The sequence below is a fragment of the Notechis scutatus genome, chromosome Z (assembly GCF_049901735.1).
Source record: "Notechis scutatus isolate UNSWTSFEM ecotype Mainland chromosome Z, rNotScu1.2, whole genome shotgun sequence".
Taxonomy (NCBI): domain Eukaryota; kingdom Metazoa; phylum Chordata; class Lepidosauria; order Squamata; family Elapidae; genus Notechis; species Notechis scutatus.
This window is the reverse complement of record NC_142025.1, coordinates 84992079-85016630: the sequence shown is the minus strand read 5'-3', so window position 1 is coordinate 85016630 and position 24552 is coordinate 84992079. Positions and strand designations below refer to the sequence as shown.

The following is a 24552-nucleotide window of genomic DNA, read 5'->3' as shown; positions in this document are numbered from 1 at the left end:
ACACCCAAAACTTTTGCCTTCTAACTAACTCTAGCCCATTCTTGTAAATTAAAAATCAATTTTTATGATACTGGACAAAATAATTCCATATACATGTTGACTTTAGTACTTTTTTGCAGTGTTTTTGCAGTTTTTCACTTTCTAACTGGTAACCCTACACATATCAGTTTATAAATTTGAAATCTTAAGTTTTAATATAATATATACTAATATATGCTTTAGAGCAGGGATGTCAAACTGAAGGCCCAGGGGCCAGAACTGGCCTGTGGGATTCTTAGATCTGGTCCAGGGGGCCGACCTGGAAACAGTGAAGGACTTACCCGCAGTGCCTCTGCCAATGAAAATGGAGCTCAGGGGGGCTGCTGGCAGAAAACTGCAGGAGGCAGTCCGGCCAATAATAGGACCCAGGAGTGCTGCCTACAGCTGCCCTGAGCTCCGTTTTCATGGCAGAAGGCTGCAGGAGACCATCATGGCTGAAAACTGAGTTCGAGAACCCGTTTTCACTGGCAGACTGCTCAGGCTACCACAGGTGCCCTCGACACAAGTGATATCAAGCTGGCCATGCTCCCCTGCCCCCTCGAGGTCAAACACAACCCTGATGTGGCCCTCAATGAAATTGAGTTTGACACCCCTGCTTTGGAGCATACCTGGGAACAGAATGAACAAAATTGGAGAAGATAGGATCTCCCCTTCCTGTTTGATTTGTCTTTCATATTTGAACTCATGGCGCATATATACTTAAGAGAATTTATTGCAGGAACACTCCCTATTTATCTCTGCATGCCTGTTAGGGATTTAATTGTTAATAGTTGTTATCAGCAACCTGCATAAGTGTTGTAAATAATTTCCAAAACAAACAAACAACAGCAACAACAACAAACAAAAAACACCCTGCTTCTTTCCTTCTCTTTTCTGGAAAGCTAGCATGCAGTATTGGCTAGCTGGTGCAACATCTGATGAATTGCTGAAAGTACCTGCTCTGTTTGAATTGTGGAGTTTCTAATTATTTTGAAGTTGATCTGTTCTTCCTTTCCTCCTGAGTTGACTGGAATCAAGAACCATTTTGTAAGTAAATACTCTAATCATACTAAGCTTGCTTTTGAGACAAATTACCCAGATTGCTCTTTGAAGAGTTCAGAAGGGGCATCATCCAACAATTAAGAGCTGCTCAAAAGTAAGATTTAAGGAAGCATTTAATCTGACTGTATTTGCTGTCAATTAGATTCGGCTATTCGCTTTTCTGCCTTAATGAATTTCTAGCCATGAATGGTTTTATTGTGAAGACTTGTTCAAAAATCAGTTTGTTTGTACTGTATTTCAATCATGGCCCAACATAAAGCAAATAATATTACAATCTTTAAAAAAATAACAATAATACAATCATACAACAAAGAAAAAAGATATAAACAAAGATAAAAAATGCATACATACATATATACTTATTTATTTATTTAATTTATATTGCCGCCTATTCGCCCATGGCTTCAGGTGGCTTACACAATGTAAAACCATATTTAAAACAAAAAATAAAATAAAAAACAATAAAAACTAACAAAAAGAATAAAAAAATTTAAAAAGTACAATAGAACAAAATCTGGAAAAAAAAAATCATCTCCCATCCCCCATCCTGACGACAGCAGATCACACTAGCCTTTTGATGGGCTCCATCCCACTGTGGGTTTCCCAGGCTCATTGGCAAAACCAGGTCTTCAGTGCCTTCCAAAAGAATGCTAGAGTAGGGGTCATTCTAATCTCTGGGGGAATGATATTCCAGAGAGAGGGAGTCACCATGGGGAAGGCCCTTCTTCTGGGTCCCACCAGGTGTATCTCCCTCAGGGATGGGACCCGCAACATTCCCTGCCTCACCGCTTTAATGGGTCGGGTAGATGTGACCGGCAAGAGACGTTCCCTCAGATAACCCGGTCCCAAGCCATGAAGGGCTTTAAAGATGACAACCAGCATCTTGAATTGCACCCGGAAACAAATCAGTAATCAATGTAGCTCCTGCAGGAGAGGTGACACATGTTTATACCAGGGTCTGCACAAAACCATAGGGCCACTGCATTTTGCACCAACTAGAGCTTCCAGATGCTCTTCAAGGGCAGCCCCATGTAAAGCACATTGCAATAATCAAGTGACTAGGGCATGAGTGACTGTGAGTAGGAACCTTTGGTCCAGGAAAAGGCGTAACTGGTGCACAACCCGCAGTTACGCAAAGACCCTCCTGGCCACAGCCGCTGCCTGCTCTTCGAGTAGGAGTTGTGAGTCCAGGAAAACCCCTAGATTATGCACAGGGTCTGTTTGGGGTAGTGCCAACCTATCCAAGACCAAAGGTGGCAATTCTCCCTGAGCAATGAACCCCACCAACCCAGAGCCACTCGGTCTTGCAAGGGTTTAGTTTCAACCCGTTGCTCCCCATCCAGTCCCTAACAGCCTCCAGGCACTGCAAGAGGGAGGACACAGCAACACTTAACTCACCACGGGCTGAGACATACAGCTGCGTATCATCAGCATATTGGTGATACCTCAGTCCATGGTGATGGATGGTCTCACCCAGCGGTTTCATATAAATGTTGAACAGGAGCAGAGAGAGTACCGAGTCCTGTGGAACCCCATAAAGCAGTGGGTGAGGGCTGGATCTCTCCCCTCCTATCAACACTGACTGAGACTGACCGCAGAGGAAGGAAGTGAACCAAGACAGCACAAGGCCTCCCACTCCCATCCCCCGAAGCCCCCCCCAGGTCATTGGTATCAAAAGCCGCCAAGAGGTCAAGTAGAGCAAGGATGGATATACTACCCCCATCCCGCTCCTGCCAGAGATCATGCAAAAGTGCAACCAATATCGTTTCTGTCCCAAATTCAGGCCTGAATCCTGACTGGTAGGGGTCGAGATAATCCGTTTCATCCAGAAACCTCTGGAGCTGTTGTGCGACCACCTTCTCGACAACCTTCTCCAAAAAGGGAAGATTGGAGACATGTTGGAAATTATCCAACCGGGTGGAGTCCAGCGATGGCTTCTTAAGAAGAGGGCGAACCACAGCCTCCTTAAAGTGCTGGCGCACCATCTCCTCCTGTAGAGAAGCATTAATCACCACCAGAGTCCACCCGCCTGTCACCTCCTGGGAAGCTTTCACTAGCCAGGAGGGACATGGGTCTAAAGTATATGTGCTCACGTGCATACTCCCTAGGATCCTGTCCACTTCTTCAAGAGCAACAGGGTCAAACTGTTCCCAGATAACAGGGCAAGAACCTGCATCAGGAGCTTCCACCGGACCAGCAACCATGCTGGCATCTAACTGGGAATGAAGTCGAGCGACTTTGTCTTCCAGAAAACCTGCAAATTCCTCAGCACGCCCCTTCAGGGGACCTCAATCTCCTCTTTCTCTAGGAGGAGACAGCTCACTTTAAAGAGGGATGCTGGGCAGTTACCTGCAAACGCAAAATATTTACACTTCGCTGCACAAATCGCTACAAGTTAGGCCTTAGTAGAAGCTCTTACCCATGTTTGATCGAGTTCATCTCCTGTCTTCCACCAGCGGCACTCTAGACGTCTCCTCATGCATTTCATCCCTCTCAGTTCCTCTGTATACCACAGGGCACAGAGAGGTCTATGGGTGAGGAGAGGTCGCAAGGGTGCAGTCCTATCCAGAGCCTCGGTCACCTTCCTATTCCAAACAGTGACTAAGAGCTTGGCTGGACTGCATAATTGATCTGCAGTTATAACCCCCAGCTCCTTCTGGAACCCATCTGGGTCCTTAAGTTGATGTGGGTGGACCAACCTCCCTGCAGGGGGGTTCAGCTTTTGAGAAACTCATTGTGATCTAACCATGGCAAGGGGACCAAGGACAGGCCCACCAATTCTAGGTCACATAGACACTGTTCCAACAAGAACACCAAATCGGGAATGTGACCACTATTATTAGTCGGGCTCTGGATAATCTGGGACAGGCCCATGTAAGTCATAGTTTCCATGAAATCTCAGGCTACCTCTGCCTCCACCCCCAGAGAAGGCAGGTTGAAATCCCCCCAGAACTATAAGAATTCCACCGCCAGTCCTACGGTGAGGTCCAGGAGCCCAGGTAGGGAAGCTGCTACGCAGCAGGGAGGCTGGTACAACAGCAGCAATCCCACCTGATCCCTTGAGCCCAATCTAAGAACAAGGGTCTCATAGCTGGGGACTTGTTGAACAGTGCCCCTGGAGGCTACTAGAGATTCTTTTCTAACAACAGCCACACCTCCTCCCCGACCCTGAGGTCTAGACTGATGCCATGCTCGATAACCCACTGGACACATTTCTACAAGGGGAACACCCCCCTCTGGGCCCAGCCAGGTCTCAGTTATACAAGCCAGATTAGCCTTCTCTTCAAGGATCAAATCGGCAATAAGGCTAGCCTTATTGCAGGCTGATCTCACAATTAAAAGTAGCAGTCTAAGACCAGAGCCACCACAGATCTGCTGACCAGGAAAATGAGGTGAGTACAATGGGGCAGACTATGAGGTTGTGTTATGGGTGAAAAAGGGTGAAAAACAGAGAAAAAAACATACTTCCACTGACAGACTGTTGGGGGCAAGGTGAGCCTTACAGGTACTATAGCATTTGCTCTCAGCACCCTCAAACTCACACCACCCCTTATTGCTGAAGAGGGGTCACATCCAGCCTCCCTTATCTCCCAACACACTCATAATACATCCACTAGATGCATAAACGGCACCCTGCCCAGTTGCTCTCGCCCACTAAGTAGAGAGCCACTCTTTCCCCCCAGCTCTCACCTGGAGAAAAAGGGACCAACATACTCTCATTTAACTTTCCCCCCTAGCCTCAGGATCCCCCAAGCAACCCTCCCAGGCCCGACCACAGAACACCCACAAAACCACAGAAGCAAGACTGCAAATGGTAGCCAGAAAAAATAGCCAGAAAGGCCTGCTATGCTGCATTGGAAATTTAGCAGTTTTGTCTACAATGTCTCATGAAGTTCACAGTTTCAAGCTCTCACTCATCAGTTAATCTCCGAAATCCCAACAGTAGCCTGCCACTCTCCACAGTGTTATTAACCATGAGTAGGCCAGCTGTCAACAAAGGCCAGAGAAGCTTGTCTCTTCTATCAGCTCTGCCTCCATCAGATCACCCACACCATCAATTCAGAGCTGCAGCTGCTGACTCTTGTGTTCTCAGACCAGGGTTTAGCTTCAGTCAGGGGAGTCCAGGGGGAGATCAGGAAAGCAACACAATCGTAAAATCGTCTACCTCCTCTGCTCTGTCTCTCCATCTCACCTTCCAACTGTCCATATACCATATGCCAAACAATCATAAAATTGTGAAAATAAAATGTTAATTAAAGCCACAAATTTGTATTATTTTTATTAATATTAAATTTTATTAATTTTATTAAATTTTATTAATTTTATTAAATTTTATTAATATTAATATTTATTAATATTAAATTAAATTTGTATTAGGTATGTTCATACAGAATACAAATGAAAAGTATCATATTTTTTTAAAAGAAATATACTGACAGCAGCAAGGATCAGTTTCTCACAACAGTGGTAAAAAGATTTCTTGAAGACAAGATTGGGAGACTAAAATTGGAGAATGCAATAATGGAAAATTGTTTATATAATATTCAAAGCAAGTTTAACCCAAATACAAGCAGAATTAATTTCCTTATATTAACCCTGATGGATCCGCAACTGGCTGACAAACAGTACTCAACGAGTAGTTCTTAATGGGTCTAAGTCTATATGGAGGGAAATAAGCAGCAGGGTGCCACAAGGTTCCGTCTTAGGCCCAGTACTCTTCAATATCTTCATTAACGACTTAGATGAGGGAATAAAAGAGGAACTTACCAAATTTGCAGATGATACTAAGTTGGCAGGAATAGCTAACACCCAAGAAGATAGGCTCAAGATCCAGATGGATCTTGACAGACTAGAACACTGGGCCATATCTAACAAAATGAAATTCAATGTAAAGAAAGGTAAAGTCCTATACTTAGGCAAGAAAAACCAAAAGTATACATATAGACTGGGTGAAACCAGGCTTAATAGCAGTAACTGAGAGAGGGATCTTGGAGTCTAACCAGCTAAATATGAGCCAGCAGTGTGCAGCGGCCGCCAAATCCTATGTTGCATTAACAGGGATACAATCAAGATCAAGTGAGGTACTAATACCACTTTATAAATCTTTAGTAAGACCACACCTAGAGTACTGCATCCATTTTTGGTCACCACATTATAAAAAAGATGTTGAGACTCTAGAAAAAGTACAGAGAAGAACAACCAGGATGATTAGGGGACTGGAGACTAAAACATATGAAGAACAGTTACAGGAACTGGGCTTGGCTAGTCTTGTGAAGAGAAGGACCAGGGGAGACAGGATAGCAGTCTTCCAATATTTGAGGGGCTGCCACAGAGAGGAAGGGGTTAAGCTATTTTCTAAAGCACCCGAAGGCCAGACAAGGAATAATGGATGGAAACTGAACAAGGAGAGATTTAACCTGGAAATAAGGAGAAACTTTCTGACAGTGAGAACGATCAACCAATGGAACAGCTTGCCCTCGGAAGTTGTGGGAGCGCCATCACTTGAGACTTTCAAGAAGAGATTGGACTGCCATTTGTCAGAAATGGTATAGGGTCTCCTGCTTGGGCGGGGGGGGGGGTTGGACTAGATGACCTGCAAGGTCTCTTCCAACTCTGATTATCTGTTATCTATTACCATAATGCACACAGAGAAGCAATCTTAGAAAATTGTTTTTAAATGAAAAAAACCTGTTCAAAAATAAATAAAATGATCAAAATAAAAATAATAATCACAAATGTCCAAAGCATAATATAAAAATATTTAACTAGCAATCCACATTGAGAAACAAAATCAAAGGGGGAAAACAGAGAGGCAGTCTAATGGAATGTTTTCCTATAATGTTTTTCATTTTAACTATTTTTTTATAATTATACAGTATTTTCACTTAAAGTTTAGCTCTAATGTATATGTATCATTTTCCATTTTTGATTTTGCTTTTTAAATTTTGTTTTAGTTATTTAGTTAAAAGTGTTATTATATTTAACTCCTCACTAGAGTAGAATAACAGCGTTGGAAGGGACCTTGGAGGTCTTCTAGTCTAACCCCCTGCTTAGGCAGGAAACCCTATACTACTTCAGACAAATGGTTATCCAATATCTTTTAAAAAACTTCCAGTGTTGTAGCATTCACAATTTCTGGAGGGAAGTTGTTCCACTGATTAATTGTTCTGTCAGGAAATTTCTCCTTAATTCTAAGTTGCTTCTCTGCTTGATTAGTTTCCACCCATTGCTTCTTGTCCTGCCCTCAGGTGCTTTGGAGACAGTTTGGAGACTGTTTGTAAGGCTTAACCACCCATGTGCCACGCACCTCTGCGCATGTGCAGCAGATACTCAACAATCAGCTGGCTGGTGAGAGGCGCACGCACATGCGCAGAAGACCTGATCTGGGGCAACGGCTCGTGTGCCTGCAGAGATGGTTCTCTGTGCCACTTCCGGCACGCATGCCATAGGTTCGCCATCACAGTTATAGGTAATACACAGCCCGAAGAGTATTCAGAATGGAAGCTGTGAGTGGGAAAATAAGAAGAAAAAAAAGTAATTTCTGTAGGCATTGTCTCCTGTGTTTGACCCATCTCAATTCCCCCCCCAAAAAAAGTTAAGTATTTGGAGAGGGAGACATTACAAAAGAATAAGCAGGCACCTAATGGAGAATATACCATTGTGTTTTCTAGATGTCCAGCCAAAAATTAGCAAACAGAATGTTTCTGAATAGTAGAAAAGCTATTTCCAGCCTTTCTTATCTTCAGACACATGATATTTTGTGTTCTTGTGATTGCTCTGATGGCTAGAAAGTACCTCTTTCTACCATTCCAAAATTTATGTTTGCTAGCTAGTAAATATAATGTTTGAAGGATGGAAAGGCTGGCAGACAGCCTTTCTCTATTCTGGACTAGAAAAGGAAGCACTGATCTTTGGAATCTTTGCTTCTTTTCTCTGACTTATTGCAGGAATTCCTTCCTGTGCACGGAGGACAGTTGCCTGCCTTTTTTCTGCAGGCAACTCTTTCACACCATTTGTTTAAAGATGCATGTGGTAATTTAATGCCTCAACTAGCAGGGCCAGGATTGTGGTTGTTGAGCAAAGCAGTCACATGGGCATTTCAGTTAATGACTTGCGACCAAAATTTCAGGCCCTGTTGTGATCAAAAGTCTAGGACTACTTATAAATGCATGCATTGGTTGAAAAGTTATTTTTTTTCATAAAGTTGTAATTTCAAACAGTCACTGAACAAGGCAGTTGCTAAGTAGGGGCTATCTGTAGCTCCATTCAAGTTAATTTCCAAGCATAAGGTAGACTCATGGCATTTAAAGAAGCATTAATTTTGTAAATCTTATTTATTATGCAGAACTCACTTCTCCTTTGTTGTTTAAAATGATGCTTCTGAGTTTGCATTAGGAACACCATCAGTGCCTCTGTTTTGAGACCACTATTATTTGTTGAAAGGAACTTAGCAATCAGGGGCAGTATTCAGTAGGTTTGACCAGTTCTGGAGAACTAGTAACAGAAATTTTGAGTAGTTTGGAGAACTGGCAAATACCACCTCTGACTGGCCCTGCCCCCATCTATTTTTTCTGCCTCCCATGTCCCAGCTGATCAGCTGGCTCTTTTTTTGTTGCCCTGCACAGGAAAAATCTGAAAGCAGGTTAGTGGGGTGGGGAGGGAATGGGATTTTGCTATGCCCACCAAGCCAATCCCATAGAACTGGTAGTAAAAAAAATTGAATCCCACCACTGTTAGCAATGAAACACATCATTAATCACTGAATCTAGCTTTAAGAAAAAACATTTTATCCCATCCCGATTCACCCAGATCAGAAAAATCTGAAATGCATACAGACCTTGTAGAAACTTACATAATATTAAATCAGATTGACACATGTTTTTCTTTTGTTTTTAGTCTCATATATATCACTAGTTGACAGAAAGGTAAGGGTGAGTATCTTTTCCTTAAAACCTGATTTTTTCCCCCTTATGAACCACTGTCTTCTGTCTGGAAGTTGAGTCATAGCAACTGAACTTATTTTCTTCTGATTTGAGATATTGAGATAATGACAAGCAATTTTTTCAGTCTCATAACTGGATGTTTTAAAGAAAAGATTGATCAATCTTTTGTCTGAAATGGTATAAGGTCTCCTGCTTGAATATGGGCTAGAAGACTTCCAAGGTCCTTTCCAACTCTTATTCTGTTATATTGTCACACACTTTAGGGAAACCCTTAGATTGATGCAGAAATACCCCTAAAAAAATTTAGGAGTTGGCACATTCCAACAACCCTTTGCCTACTAGACTTCTCCTAACCAACTTGTTTAAACTGAAGAAACTGCTTGTATAGGCAGAGAAACATCTTAAGCCAACAAGAAAATAAAGTCCAGTTGCCAGGACTTAATTTCCAGACAATTCTACCTGGATGTCTGAGAATCTGAGTAACATTGCTATTTACAATTGATTGATGGTGATTTTGTTAATGCTGGTGGTGTTCAAGTGATACTCCAGTTATTTTGGGATTGCACCCAAGGCTCTTATTACTATTGGTGCTGCCTTTTCTTTCTTTTGCCACAGTCATTCTATGGTTATGTGGCGAGTGCCTATCTGTTTGAATTCTAAAGTTTCAGAGCAATTATTCATTTTCTATGACTATCTCTATGTTATGGTCCCACTAGATCTTGCTTGCAGGAAATTGATATTTCTGGCAGATCTTCCAATGTACCATTGTTGCTAATTTGTTATGCCATTGTTTGTAGTTTGTGCAATCTTCTTGCAACAGCTAACCAGGTGGTCTACTACTTTGTCACCTTCTTTGCAATGATGGCATTTGCTGTCTATTGCTGTCTTTTCAATTCTGGCTTTTTATACATTTGTTCTTAAGGTTTGATCTTATGCAGGCAGAATTAGCTATTTGTTTAAATTTCCAGCTCTTGTTATCTGCTTTGAGTGCTATTTTTTTAATATACTGGCTATATAATACTTTGTCTTCCTGTGGATCTTTTCTCTTCTTTATCTGGTCTTTTCTGTAGGCCATTTTGGTCTCTCCAATACTCAATAAGCCTTCCTGATATATAGGTAGTCCTCAACGATTCACTTAACAACTGAGGCAAGAAATGTCATAAAATGGGGCAAAACTCACTTAACAAATGTCTCATTTAACAGAAATCTTGGGTTCAATTGTGGTTGTAAGTTGACAACTACCTGTACTAGCTTCGATGTATCTTCACTCTTCACTATTCTTCAGATACTCTTCCAATGTTATTTTTTCTTCTTTGACTGTCTGGTGTATTTGCAACATTACACACCTACCTATTTTCCTTGGTAAGTAGAGTCTATCCACATATTTGCATGGATGATGGGCATGATTCATTGTCATTGTTTTTCTGGTCTTTCTATTCAAGGCTTTCAGTTCTGCTTGAATCCAGTCCACTATTCCAGCTGTGTATCTAATGTCTGCAATTTCCCATGTGTTAATTGCCTTAATGGTATTTCCCCTGCTGAGTTTGGACTTTCCTACCAGTAAGCTAGGATCGAAGAATTTTTCTGTATGAGAAGCTAAAAGTTTTCAAACAAACAAACAAAAAACCAAGACAATCCAGTTGCCTTTTGGGAAAAAATGTCTTTAGGACAACCAGGTCCTGGATGATTGAGAATCTCCATAGACAATACAGGAGATAGTTGTCTCATGTCATGCACAACCAATACTTGCTAGAAATTCTTGCAGCACCTTTAATGTTGTAGGCCTCTTAGCAGCTTCTCAGATCAGTTTTTTTCTTGTTTTTTCATTAATTTTGGGGTGACATCCAGTTCTTCGAAATGTCATCGTTGTCCAATATTCTTCACTTGTTGATGACTTATGCTTGGAAATTTTTTTATACCATTTTCTTGACTGATACCTTCTGACAATGAGATCCCTTTGATGTTTTGCAAGCTCTTTGCAGACCATGCCTTTTGTTGCCAGAGGCAACTGAGTAAATGTTAGAAAAATCCTACTACCACAGCTGAGCTCTTTATATAGGCTTGATCAGAGTCACTTTTGACTGATGGCAGGTGTATACCGACTGCTATTCAATATCAGGTTGAATGTGTTCTGAACGCAGCCATATCCCTATTTATAACAAGGTGTGCGTACTTATACAACCAAATTACTGAAAAAATTCTTTTATTATTATTCTTACCAAAAATAATATCAGTTTGTTTTTTAATTGAATTGTACAGCCTATGTTGTTGTTGTTAGTTGTGAAGTCATGTCCAACCCATCGCAGCCCCATTGACAACGTTCCTCCATCTAGCCACCTTATTCATTTATGCTCTTCTCCTTTGAGTCCTTTCTTCACATTAGGTGGCCAAAGTATTTGAGTTTCATCTTCAGGATCTGGCTTTCTAAAGAGCAGTCAGGGTTGATCTCTTTTAGGATTGACCGGTTTAATCACCTTGCAGTCTAAGGGACTCGCAGGAGTCTTCTCCAGCACATAGTTAGAAGGCCTCGATTCTTTGGTGCTCAGCCTTCCTTATGGTCCAACTTTCACAGCCATACATTGCCACTGGGAAAACCATATACACATTTTTGTTGGCAGGGTGATGTCTCTGCTTTTTAGTATGCTGTCTAGATTTGCCCTAGCTATATAGTACAGCCTGTATGTTATAATAAAAGTGGGGGAAATTCTGATTTATCTTAGTCTGATTTTTTACATCTCAGTAATGTGACATTTTAACAGGCTTGTGTAGACTTTATATATCCATTGTATTTCAAATGATTCAGTGATATATCCTACTATTTATGCATGACTTTCTTTCTATGTGATGCCAAAGATATAAGCTGAGCGCTCATAAATGTTGTACTGTAATTCCTTATTGCAGATAAAAAAGCATCAAGAGTCAAATTGATTAGAAAGAATCTTTAGTTCCTGATAACACTTCCATCTAATATATCTTGTAATATTAACAATAATTTATTAAGTCTCCATCTATTCAGTCTCTATTTACTCTAACAATTATTGGGTTATGAGTTGTAGAAGTAGGAGCTGTCACTTCCATGTCTATTATGTGATTAAACAAAAAATAAAAAATATAGTGTGTGCCTATTCTTGAATATATTTTAATGAATGGAAGAGTGGTAGATATGTGTTTCCTCTGAAGGATGTTTATATCTCCACACTTCAAGAATGATAAAAATGGCATATAAAATATTTTGAAATATTTTGAAGAACTTTGCAAAAGTTTCTTTTGGATGAAATTGTTTTATCCATATTTGGGAGAAAAAAAACTCATTCATGAATATTTCAAAGAATTAAGTTATCTCCATCTGAGCATATACCAAGGCAGTTATCTTTTCCAGATTTTCCAGTCAGAAAGCATATTAAAAATCTTGCTTCTTGAACTTGTTTCTCAACATCCATGGCATATATTGATATTCTTTTTTTTTCTGTCTATCCAAGGCAGTCAGTTTGACCCAGTTGCTTACATTCTAAGATTCCATGATTATTTTAATATGTATCCTTAGAACACTGTTTTATTTTGTTACTTTTTTTTATCTTTTAAAAGAGCTATTCAGATGGCTAATATTATCAATATTTTGATTTGATCCATCATAACTAACCTTGAACAAAGTTATAGGGAAGTATAAGTAGTTTGGTCCAGTTTTCTTCTGTCTGTTTTTTATCTTTATTCAATTGATGTACCTAAACCTGCTTAATCCAATTTTTCATCTGTCCTCATTCTTTGTTCTCCTGATCTGTTACTGCATTCCATATGTCATCAACATAATGCACAAAAGTTTGGTCCACATCTTTATTGTCTCCAAAATGGAATAGAACATGTATATCTACTCTTCTTATTCTGAAGAACAGTTATCAAAAATCTCTTGATTCTCCTCTTTCTGAGTATGTCCAGAGATATATCTGATGCAGTCTCGTGTATTACAGTCTCAATTAATGGATTCCACGTTTTAAGAGAATTCTTTTTAGTCCTGGCATTACTTCTTTAATTTTAGAATATGTGAATTTGATAAGTATATTCTATAACAGTTTTCTGCTTTGTACTATCCAAGAATATATTCTGTAGGCTTCTTAAATTTAAATTTTCATCTATATCTAGATCAGGATAAGTCTCAAGGACATCTTTTTTCATTTCTCTTTCCATATCTTCTTCACTGAAATCCTCAGATATATCTTTGAAACTCAAATTATGTCTGCATATTTATTTTTTGACTAGTTCTAATTTGGGTTCCGGTTTACTGAATTCTGTCTCTTGAGACAATTGAAGACAATGTCAGATGTTCCCTCTTCAGTTCTTAATTTCTTAATGTTAATGTTTTATTGAGTCATTGGTTCATTATATACCTAATTAATATCAGCCTTGAAAGAACTTGAATTTTGCTTTTAAATTTTGATATATTCACTGAATTAAAGTAATGAGATTATTTTCCTTTCTGTGCAACTCTTGTGTCAGAATTTTTTTTAAGGTGAGGAAAGGCAGTAGAGGGATCAAGCATGTTTTCTTCCATTTTGAATTCTTCTCTGCTATCAGATTAAGTTAGTAAATAATACGTTTTAAAAAAATTGATTTATGCTTAAAATTCTTATTTATTAAATTAAAAGGATTAAAACATTACTATGGAATTATTTGAAAGTTCAGTAATATTCATTCACATAGTATATAAATGCTTGTTCTTAATATTAGTCTTCCATTAAAAATTAAATGCCATTTTCATTATTAACATAATTAGCATAAAATTTTATTAACATAAAATTGAACATTTAATTTAATTTTGTCCTTATGTTGGAGCTCCCTCTTGTGGCTAAAATATATATGTAAAAGATTCTTTTAAAAGCCAGTTTTCACCATTATGAATATTGTAGTTTGAGTGATGCATGTCAGAATGGAGCAAACAGAATAGAGCAGACGTTTCCAAATTAAGCTTTAGCCATGCAAATGCACTGAAGAAGTTTGAAATCAAGGTGTTGATGTCTTTGAATTTTTCAATAAAAAAGTCAAAGTAAAAAAAAAGTAATAAGTAATTTAATTCAGAGTATGGTGCTCCTTCCCACCCCTTTAAGCTCCATTTGTATTCAGCACATCACCCAAACTTCAATGGCAAGGGACTAAGTAATATCTGTGCTGTCATATAAACTGTCAAAAAGTTTGAATGTTTGGCTATGACTGAACATAGAACAGTTCTACTTATTCTTCTACTTTCATGCCATATTTTCAGGCTTCTGAAAATAATCTTAGTGTCTTAGAAGCCTTAGTGATGGAATACAAAAAAATTATGAGAAACCCACTTCTTCCTATGCACACCGATCTTCCTCATCTATCAATTGGCAAGCTTAAATCCAGGAAGCCCTCTCTGGCACTCACTCAACAGCTGTCTAACAACTTTGACATCAACATACAATGGAAAGCCAAATGGGCTGCTGAATGCCCAGATACAGGCAGTTACATGGATCAGGGGTCGCCAACCTTTTGGACCTCAGGGACCACCAAACTCATAATTTTAAATCCCATGGACCAGAGACCCTGGGAAAATCCCCCAAAAAGTCTGCAGGAAAATTCCCCACCCCATTTTCCTACTGATTGATCATTTTTTATTTAGGATAGCAGGATACCATCTCCAGCTCTGTTCTCGGGGGCAGGAGAGAGAGAGAGAGAGGGAGACTTTTGGCTTCATGCAAGGAAAGCAGCAGAAGCAGCAGAAGTCTTTCTTTCTCTCCCCCAAACTCTGCCAGAAATGAGTCTTTGTGAGACTTGTTGCACCGGCGCAGCCTCTTGGAGCAGGATTGTTAGGAATTGATAGTCACCTAACAGTTGGATTGGAAATATATAAACCAGGATAAACATTTAATACTGTCTCTTTAAGGGAATGCTAAAATTATAATTGGGTGTGGTTCCTCAAACAGCCATAAGATGGAGCCAGAAACCTGGGTTGTTCTGTAGTTGTTAGTTGCTAGTTGCTAGATGTTCTGATGGTCGATGTTGTTGGTTCCTGCATTTTTCCCTATTGACTGTTGCTGATTGTCGTTCTTCTTGGATTGCTGTGAGTCTATTTACTGAACTATTTATGATACTGGACTTTGATTTTGGAGTATCCCTGGACTGAATACTGATTCCTTTAACCGTGTATGACTTGGACTGTTTGTTGGACTTTGCTTAATCGTTTACTGGAAGTAAAACCTACATTTTACTATTCAGTGTATCTGTGTGCTGGTCGTGTGTTATTCAACATCACTCTCACTACATCTCCCTGTGTGCACTCATTCTCCTAACGGGGAATTACCTCAACAAGGATGCCTTGCAGGGTCCCAAAGACTCATTTCTGGCAGAGTTTGAGGGAGAGAAAGAAAGACTTCTGCTGCTTTTTTGTGCGCATCCAAAAGCAGAAGAAGAAAGAAGTGGAAAGAACCAGCCTGGTGGCCAGGCCAGGCGCGTGGGGCAAGTTCCCCTCCTCCGCCCTTTCCCCCCTCCCCTCACTATCTTGTGTTGTTCACAATGCAAGGGATGCAAGCCTTGTGTTCCTGTGGGCCATGTGGGCGGCACAGCCTTGTGTTCCCGTGCAGCCTGGATTAATTGCTTTGAGGGTACTCTGGGGGTGACATTTCTCTGCGGACCACCAAAATTTTCTCGCAGACCACCAGTGGTCCCTGGCCCACTGGTTGGTGATCACTGACATAGATGACCCTACACAAAAGGTGCAAGGTTTTGATCTTCCTCACCAGTATTAGTTAACTCTGAGCAGGATCCGTCTGCCAGAACTCATTGTTTAAGTGGGATCTTGTCTCTGACTGTGGTGCTCCTTGACAAAATATCCATCACCTTGTGTCCGAATGTCCATCAAGAGCTTACACTGGCCCAACATAGACCATCTTGTCCTTGAATGACTGGGTGGACTGAACATTAACATTTGAACCACTATAAGTCATATTTGCCACATGCTAAATAAAATAAAATAAATTCAAACTTATTTACATTGGTAAAACCTTTACATTGGTGACTTGCTTTTATCCACCCTTCTCCATCTAGAGATTTTCGCCTCATGTAAGAACTTAAGGCAAAACAATACAGCTTGCCCATTATGATTGTGTGTTGCAATGGTTGTTAAGTGAAGCAGCTTATTTAATGACTTCTCTCTTCTCTTGTCATTAAATGGAGAACAGGGTGCCTCTAGGCCCAGGAAATTTCTGAAAAGATTATACAAATTGTGTTTGGGAAGCAAAGCAGATTGCTTTGTCCCTCAGCTGCATGGTGTGATTCCACAAGTGTCTCCACCATCATCCACAGGGGCCAAATTGTATTCTGGTATCACCACAATTCTGGAAATGCACTATGTAGCCAAGGGACAAACTGCTGCATTTTGTTGCCTTAGTGCAGTTTGCACAGCACTGCACTGCAGAAGTTTTCTGCAACTTTCAGAAGCTTTTTGCAGCACTGTGCACCTTATTAAGGCAGGAAATTGAGTGGCTGCCATTTTGTCCCGCCCTCCAAGTGAACAGGGCAAAATGGCAGCCATTTGGCCAAGAAACACATGGCCTGCCCTACTTGTGTAACAAAAGGTCCAGAAACATGGTAAGTTTTTTATGGGAGACAGTTGTACGGAGAACAGGTCAAACCACTGGCCCTGGCAGGGCAGGATTGGAGGGAGAGAGGTGGTAGAGTGCTGTGGCATCCCTGTGATTGGTTTTAAGGACAAATGACCAAGGGCATACTACAGTGTCTGTAACTTCGAAATGATGTAAGTAACTTTTTTGGGGGGAGTTTGTCATAACTTTGAATGGCTATAACTTCTCAAGGACCAGCTAAATCTTTCCAAGGATTTGTCTTTATTGCTTTGGAGGATCATGTTGGTCTCTCAACTATGTTTATACCCTACCCATGTGAATTTAATACTATAAAGTAAATGTATTAGTTCCTTCTCGGAAATAGCTTGGATTAACCTTTTGGCATTTCACCGGAAACTTCCAATTTCAGAGAAAATACATCAAGTCTTCCAATGCTCCTTTCAGGTCTTTGAATGCCTCTATGTCCCTTGTTCTCTTTTGATACCTAGATGCAGATAATTCTTTGAAAGCAGCTGAGAATGTCCTTGCATATCTCTTCCTGTACCAATTTCATTTCTAATGTGCACAAAACCAGTCCACTTGGCTGGCATTTTCTGTTCCTAAAGGTATCTATAGACTTTCTGGATAGGAAGGTAGGACTCAAGTATCAATGCCACCTCTTCCCTTTCTTCAGTTTCCTAACAAATTTGTAGACGGGCAGAAAACTGACTCTGAAATAGAAATTGCTTAGTTTTGTCCTTTTCCAAATTCTGTAGCCAATTTGGCTCTTGTCATGCCGATGATGATGATGATTTCAGTGCCTTGGTCTTTCTGGTATTGCTGTTGTGATAATTTTTAGCGATTGAGTGAAAAAATTTAAACGCACATCTCCTTTATGTGTGCAGTGATGGTAAAGTTTATTGTCTAAATACAATACCAATGTGTGGGAAAAATTATGCAACAGTTTTACACACACACACGCAATTTCCAATGGTGGAATGAAAATTTTGCAACTACAAATGTTCTTTTGTAGTAGAATCAATTTCATTTTTAAAATATTTCATAGGTTCACAAGCTAAAAGCATAAATATAAGCTATGCATACTATGAAAATCCATTTTGAATGTGACACAGAGTCAAACCAGATTTGTGCATTGCAGATTCCTTACTTGTAATTGTGAGTTTTGGCAATAGATATAAGCATAATCTTTTGTCAACATAGCAATATTTGTGCAATAATAGCACAAATTATATTTCTCCTTTTGGAAATATTTGTTAATAAATTCTTTAACCAGAATCCAAGTATTTAAGCATTTGCTATATAGTATCCTACTTAGACACTGAATTAATATTGTCTGATATATTATAACCACATAAAATTTGAAATTGTTATGACAGATCTTCACACTAGAAAATTTCCATGGCTAAACAGTGATCCCAATTGTGTCATTTGATTATCCCAGTTTTCCACATTGATCTAAGAGCCACAACGAACTATTTTCAGCATATTGTGCTTATTTTAAAAAAAATGGCTTAGCCAACCTCAAGGCCTTCAGGGTGCTTAGATCTAGCCTGCGGGCCCATCCTGGAAATAGCGAAGGAGCAGCCTGCGGTGACTCTGCCAGTGAAAATGGAGCCCGGGAGGGCCGTATACAGCCCTCCCAACCTCCATTTTCGGCTGTGACGGGCTCCTGCAGCCCTCTGCCAGTGAAAATTGAGCTCGGAAGGGCCGTGTGTGGCCCTCCCAAACACTGTTTGCGCTGGCAGAGCACTCAGGCCACCATAGATGCCCCCAACAAAAATGATGTCGAGCTGGTTATGTCCACTCTAGCCATGCCTCCTAGCCCCCCCGAGGTGAAACATAACCCTGATATAGCCCTCAATGAAATCGAGTTTTACACCCCTGATCCAGAACTATTGGCATTTCATCAGAGAAGCTCTGATATTTTCCTTCTATTTCTCCATCTTTTATCGCATCTTTTATCAAAGCCTAGATTTCTCTGATGATGCAGATGGCAGAACTTGAGAGGAGACCTATGACTAATTTATACTCTACTACAATGCATTAACTTATTTTTTTCAGGCATGAAAGATGTTTAGTTTTGGGTCCTTCTGTGTCATCTTGCTCTGATATGATGCTCTGTTATGATGCAGCAGAGAACCAATGATTATTACTGGCATGATGTAGCAGATTACCAACATGATGATTACTCTTGGTTGCATCATTGATTCCGTTGCTCCCATTGGTTATCCAAATCTCCATCTAATCCTTCATAACAGGATTACAATTGGCTTTTTCAATCTACAACTTTTTCAGAACAGTTTATTTATTATCCTTTCTCTCCCATCAGAGTGACCTACTTCATGGAATACTGTTGTGTGATATTGCAATCCAGCCTAGTGGAAACAGTATTATTATTGCTGCCATCCTCATTTAGTGCCCATTTCTTATCTTCTCTAGAAGGACTGAAGCTGATAAAATTGTTATCTCTGATTCTCAGAGAAGAGAAAGAAATAGCAGAAATTTTAAAGTAAAGAAACCACGTAACTGTTGACTCAAAAAGACAGGAGGAATAAACCTAGCATTCAAACCTTGGGACTACCAAATATAAAGAAATGGTTCTTGTGTGTTGGTGTTCACAACATGTTGATTTGCATGTTGTCAGAGTGTTTGCAGACTTACTACTAAAGTGAGACAACCCAGGAGCAAAACATAGGACACAGAGGATTTGTCTTTTAACAATGGTTTATGTACAAGTCTGCTATATACATACATATACGTGTTAGGCAAATACCTGGCAATCAATCAGTCTTCATTACTCTGGAGATAGAACACGAGGAGAGAGAGGGAGGGAGGGAGGGAGGGAGGGAGGGAGAGAGAGGCCCTCTCATGGCCACCTTTATATATACAGCTTCTTAAAGTGGCAATAACCTGCTGACTCATTCTCATTGCATCAACATTTACAGCAGCCTTACAACAGCTGGTCAGCTATTAAATATCCAATACCTTAACACGTTTTCTTTGTTCTGGGTGTAATTTGTATCTTCAGTTTAATTTTGGGGCAGTTCCTTTCAGCTCTGTGTCCCATTGGTTGTTTTCTTAATCTTTATTATAGTGTCAAGGATACTTTCTAATTGTATACAGGTGATCCTCAATTTATAACTATAATTGAGGCCAGAATTACAGTTGTGTATGTTATGCTGGTCATTAAGAAGGTCACCATAACATTGAATGGTTGCTAAGCAGTAGCACTCCTGCCTGTCTTCATGGTATTAGAGTATAACTCCACTTAGACAAATTTGGTACCTCTAGAATGGAGAAACTATTCCTATTTAACAGTCTACTTTGCTGTATGTTTGGTCATTTGACTGTCCCTTGTAAAGTAATATCCTTTTTGATAATCCAGTAATCAAATAGGGGTGCAGTGGCTCAATGCTTAAAATGCTGATCTTATCTTGAGAGCTGTCAGCCCAGGTTCAAAGCCTGAATGCCTCACAACCAGGTGAGCTCCCATTCCTGCCAACCCAGAAGTTCTTTTTTTTTTTTGGAAAAAGTTTTTAATTTTTTTAATTTTTACACATCTTTTCATGTGAGCAACATGTTTCCGGATTGTAACACTTGTACATAGTCATACTTTCATTTCCATTAATCTTATATAATATTATTTCATATTATTATCCATTTCACTCATCTTTAAATAAATTCGCATTTCATATTTCAGTTCATTAATTCAATATCAATATCATTTCATCCACATATAGGTTTTCAATTCTTTATCCCCTATTATTTCCATTTTCAGCTTACTACCTATTTTATTTTACACACCATTATTATCCTTAATTTTCTCTAAGCCAATATATAATAAACAATCTAAAAAAAGTAAAAATAGAATAAAGCCATATATTTAGGATCCACATGGTATTTTTCATTCCCCTACTTTAATCCTAATAAAATATTCTCATTATACACTTCTAATATCTATTAAATAATCAACTGTATATTTTAAAATGTATATGTTTTAAAGTACCCCCTTCAGTAAATCACTAAAATAACTTCTTAATATGTCTCATTTTATCTTCACCTTAGTTATAATCATTAATAATCATATTGTTTAATTCTTTTCCATTCCTGTTTTAGTCCTCCAAAAAAGGGTTCATAACAGCATAATTCATATACAGTTCATATTCATATATATATAGTTATACATTCCTAAAATATTTCCCAGCAAGTTTTAAACTAAATACCAATATACATTCCATGTGGTATCCCCCTTATAGAATCTCTAACCCTTATCTCTAAAATGTTCGGCTTTATTATTTCTTTTAATTTTAGCCAGCTTTCCGTTTTCTAAATTTCCCCGGTCTTTCTTCTTTTTTCCTTCTAGTATTTCACCCATCTTCTTCCCCACCCTTTCTTGTTCTCTTTTTTGAAGTTTCTTCTTGTAGAATTTCTTCTTCTTTTGTTTAATCCTGGGAGTGTTTTCTCTTTTATTTATTAACTCTGTCATCAATGTCATAGTTTTAATTCCTTTAATGTCTTTCGGCAATATCTCTTGTTCTCCATGTTCATCTGAGTCACTTTCCTCTTCCTTTAACTCTGCCTCTTCTTCTATGAACTGCATCGCCATTATTTTCTTTGCCAGTGTGTCCAATAATTTCCTTCTTTCTTTCAGCATTCCTCTTACAATTTTCAATTCCAACTTAAAGTCTTTGCTTATTTCTTCCATTTTTTAAATCAGTTATTAAAATTCAAAATCTTTTGTTGCAATCTTTGCCAAAAGTCTCCTTTTGTCTTTGTTTCCCTTATTGATCCTTCTGTCTCTTAATCACAGTCAACACCCAACAGTCCCAGGAAATTGCATTCGTATATCCTTTTAGTACAATTTCTCCCCTCTTTTTTAAATTTCCGGAGTTCTTGTTATTTTATTAGTCTTTTATCTCATAACAATTATGAGACCAGTAATTTTCCATGAAATTCTGTAGGAAAAAATTCTTTAACCATTAGATGGCGCTCTGTATCACTTTCTACTTTTCAAAGTTCTTTTCTTTTCTCTTTTCAATTATAATAACGTTAATTTCCAACCATTTCCACTATTAGCTTTTTTAAAAATAGTCAATTCCAGGCAAGTCCAGCCTAATTAAGGCCAAATTATATATATTATTCCAGATTTAGTCTCTAATTCTGTTGTAGTTTTTTATACTCCAATTTTGTTTACCTTATAATTTTCTGCTTATTTTCCGTTCGCTGCTGTGATACTCTTAAGCGAGGGCTCTTTCTCTCTGCTTCTCGGGGTTGTTAAGAAGGAATCAAGTTCTTTTATCTGGTTACAAGTCGCTCACCACTTCACCGCTCCAGTGCATGCTTAGGTCCCGGTAGCTTTCCGTCTTCAGGGCAGCCATTAATCTGCTGTTTCTCCCTGTCTTCCAGGGGAGTAATGCCTAGCTAGGGAGGAGAGATGCTGCTCCCCTCGACCCAGCTGGTGGTCTCCCCCTCTTCCCCCACCCCTCCGACTTGGGTCAGATGACTCCGGTCCTGGTAGGGACCCTTCCAACAATTGAATCATTGACTCATTGTTTGTAGCTTGCAGTATTTTATTGGGGTAATCATAATAATTGATAACTGTTTTTGGTTTCAGTAGTACAGTTAGTTCTTGGCTAATGATCATTCATTTAAAATTACAACAGCACTGAAAAAATGGTAGTTACAGCTATTGCAACTTCCCTATGGTCATGTAATCAAAATTTGGGTGCTTGGCAGTTTGCCCATGTTTACAAGTAGAGAATGTCCTTCAAACTCACCCATCCCAATTTTCCCCATTTCTGCCCTTTCCCCCTTGGTGTACTCTGCCACCCTGTGCTTCTATACCCTTCCTCCTGCACTCTATTACCTGGCTGCCTTGTCCTCTGCCCTTGACTTCCACTGCCCCCCTGCACTCTGCCCTGTATCTGTGGTGTCAGCTGACAGAGGAAGAAGATGGTGAAGGTGAGCAGGAACTTGTGTGAGACAGTGGGAGTGGCAGAGTTTAGGACGATGGCGACAGCAGGGTTGGCAGAATACAGGTGGCAGGATCAGTGGAGCATAGGGCTGCAGGGGTGAGGGAGTGCAAAGTAGTCAAAAGGGCAGAGATGGGGAACATGGTGGGTGGGGGAAATTCAAATGGAGGTGAGCAGGGCAGAACAGGAGAAGTGTGAGGTCCTTGCCAAACAGTGGTGCAGTCTTGGCCTAATGAAAACAACCAGGGTTACCAAAATCGCCATAGCAAAGAGGTGCAATCACACTATGTTTTACATGATGACTGTATCTCTTAGTGATTGAAATTCTGGTCCCAGTTAGAGTTGTTGAGAAGTACCTGTATCATTGTTGCATTTGCTAGTATTACAGACTTAAGATTTTGAAAATAATCAGGACATGTTTATTTTGTTCTTTTTAAACCTGGTGAGCTTTGATATTTCTTAAGGACAAAGCACTATTTAGGTGTTTTTTTTTTCTTCCCTTGAATGCAGTTTCAGAGTTTCATTGGCATCCCTTTACTATATTGGTATTTTCTTGAAATTAATTTTGTGGAGTAATATTTTCTTCTTTTCACTGTATCAAAGGCTGAGTAATTAAGCCACACTGCATTTTGCAAAAACGGGTTAAGAATCAGTTATCCCACAGTGGTTTTTCTATTGATCAAACCACCATTAGAGTGTAACAACCTCTTGTTTCCCTGAATAGAGTTTGAAACAGTGTCATTTGTGGTGATAATTGAAACTGAAAGATAAGGTAGGAGTTTAATCCACATATAATGCTATGAGATGAGAAGGGAAGCTGTCAAAAAGAATTGTTCTGGAGTGTTTTGAATTTGTTATTCTGTAGTTACAGATCCCATATATGTCTTATGTATACGATAAACACTTGAAGAACTATGGTACAGTTACAAGAAAATAGGGAATTCCTTTTATGCTGAACACAGGAGTGTCCTAAAGGAAACAATAATTAAACTTGATTTCTTATACTATATAATTCAATTGAGAGTTAAAGCTTTGTTTGTGGAATTAGTAAGATTTCTTAATAGATTGAGAAAGAAGTTAGCTTAATGTTTTCCCTAATTTAATTTAAAGTGTAAAGTCCCATAGATGTTGCCTGTATATTATTATATTAATAACACTTTTTGAAATTATTTGTTTTAGGTGGCAGTTGTGCAGAGAACGATTGTGCTTTTGAACCAGAGTATGCTATCCCAACACTCACAGTGCCTGAAGGTATGCAGCACATTCGAATTATGGAAGGCATGTCCCGCTCTCTCCCATCTTCCCCATTACTAACACATCAGTCTATCAGTGTTCGACTCCAGCCTATGAAGAAATTGACTGGTAAGGAACTTAAAATAATAAATCCAGTTTGTTGAATAAAGATTCTCATCCTCAATTCCCTCGTCCCAAAACTGCATTGATGATTGCCTGACTTCTGTAGCTTACATTAACTAGAGTTGTATTGTATTTGTCCTGTATCTGTTTTACTTTTGTCAATAAAATAGCTATTACGTTTTTCTGAATGCCAGTCAGTGAATGATTCTGATTCTGATTTGATATGTATGACCCAGTGATATCAGTTTTGCCTAACTAATTTCTTCCTACAGTAATAGGTAAGACCTGAGGGAACAGCTGTATTCATGATTCTAAACTCAGATATAAACATCAACTTGCTATCTTTGTGACCTGAATGTTCGTATATGAAGGGATGGAATGGTGATCCCAAGTCCCTTTACTACAATGAAATTTTCAGGGGTGTTGCTGGAATTTTCCCAGCTTGTATTTGACATCTTGTATTTGGAAATCAGAATTTTAGAATATCCATAGTAACCATTGTGCTATTCCAGTTTAGATGTAGTACCAGTCATTTAGCAGAGCATAAAGTAATTCTAAATAACAAATATAATTTTGAGTGAATTTAATAAAGAAGGGCTAGAGCTT

At 39.2% G+C, this 24552-nt stretch overlaps 1 protein-coding gene across 7 annotated transcripts in view; it reads left to right on the top strand.

Annotated features, from left to right (window-relative positions):
* Positions 1 to 24552, top strand: part of TANC2 (tetratricopeptide repeat, ankyrin repeat and coiled-coil containing 2) — a 370844-nt gene that overhangs the window by 155143 nt on the left and 191149 nt on the right. For 4 of the 7 annotated variants that reach the window (XM_087947472.1, XM_087947474.1, XM_026679841.2 and 1 more), the window contains one exon: positions 23770 to 23952. In XM_087947472.1, the coding sequence (XP_087803598.1) occupies positions 23770 to 23952 (183 nt within the window). The remainder of the gene's footprint in view (positions 1 to 23769; positions 23953 to 24552) is intronic. The other 3 variants (XM_087947477.1, XM_087947475.1, XM_087947473.1) reach the window with 1 other exon arrangement.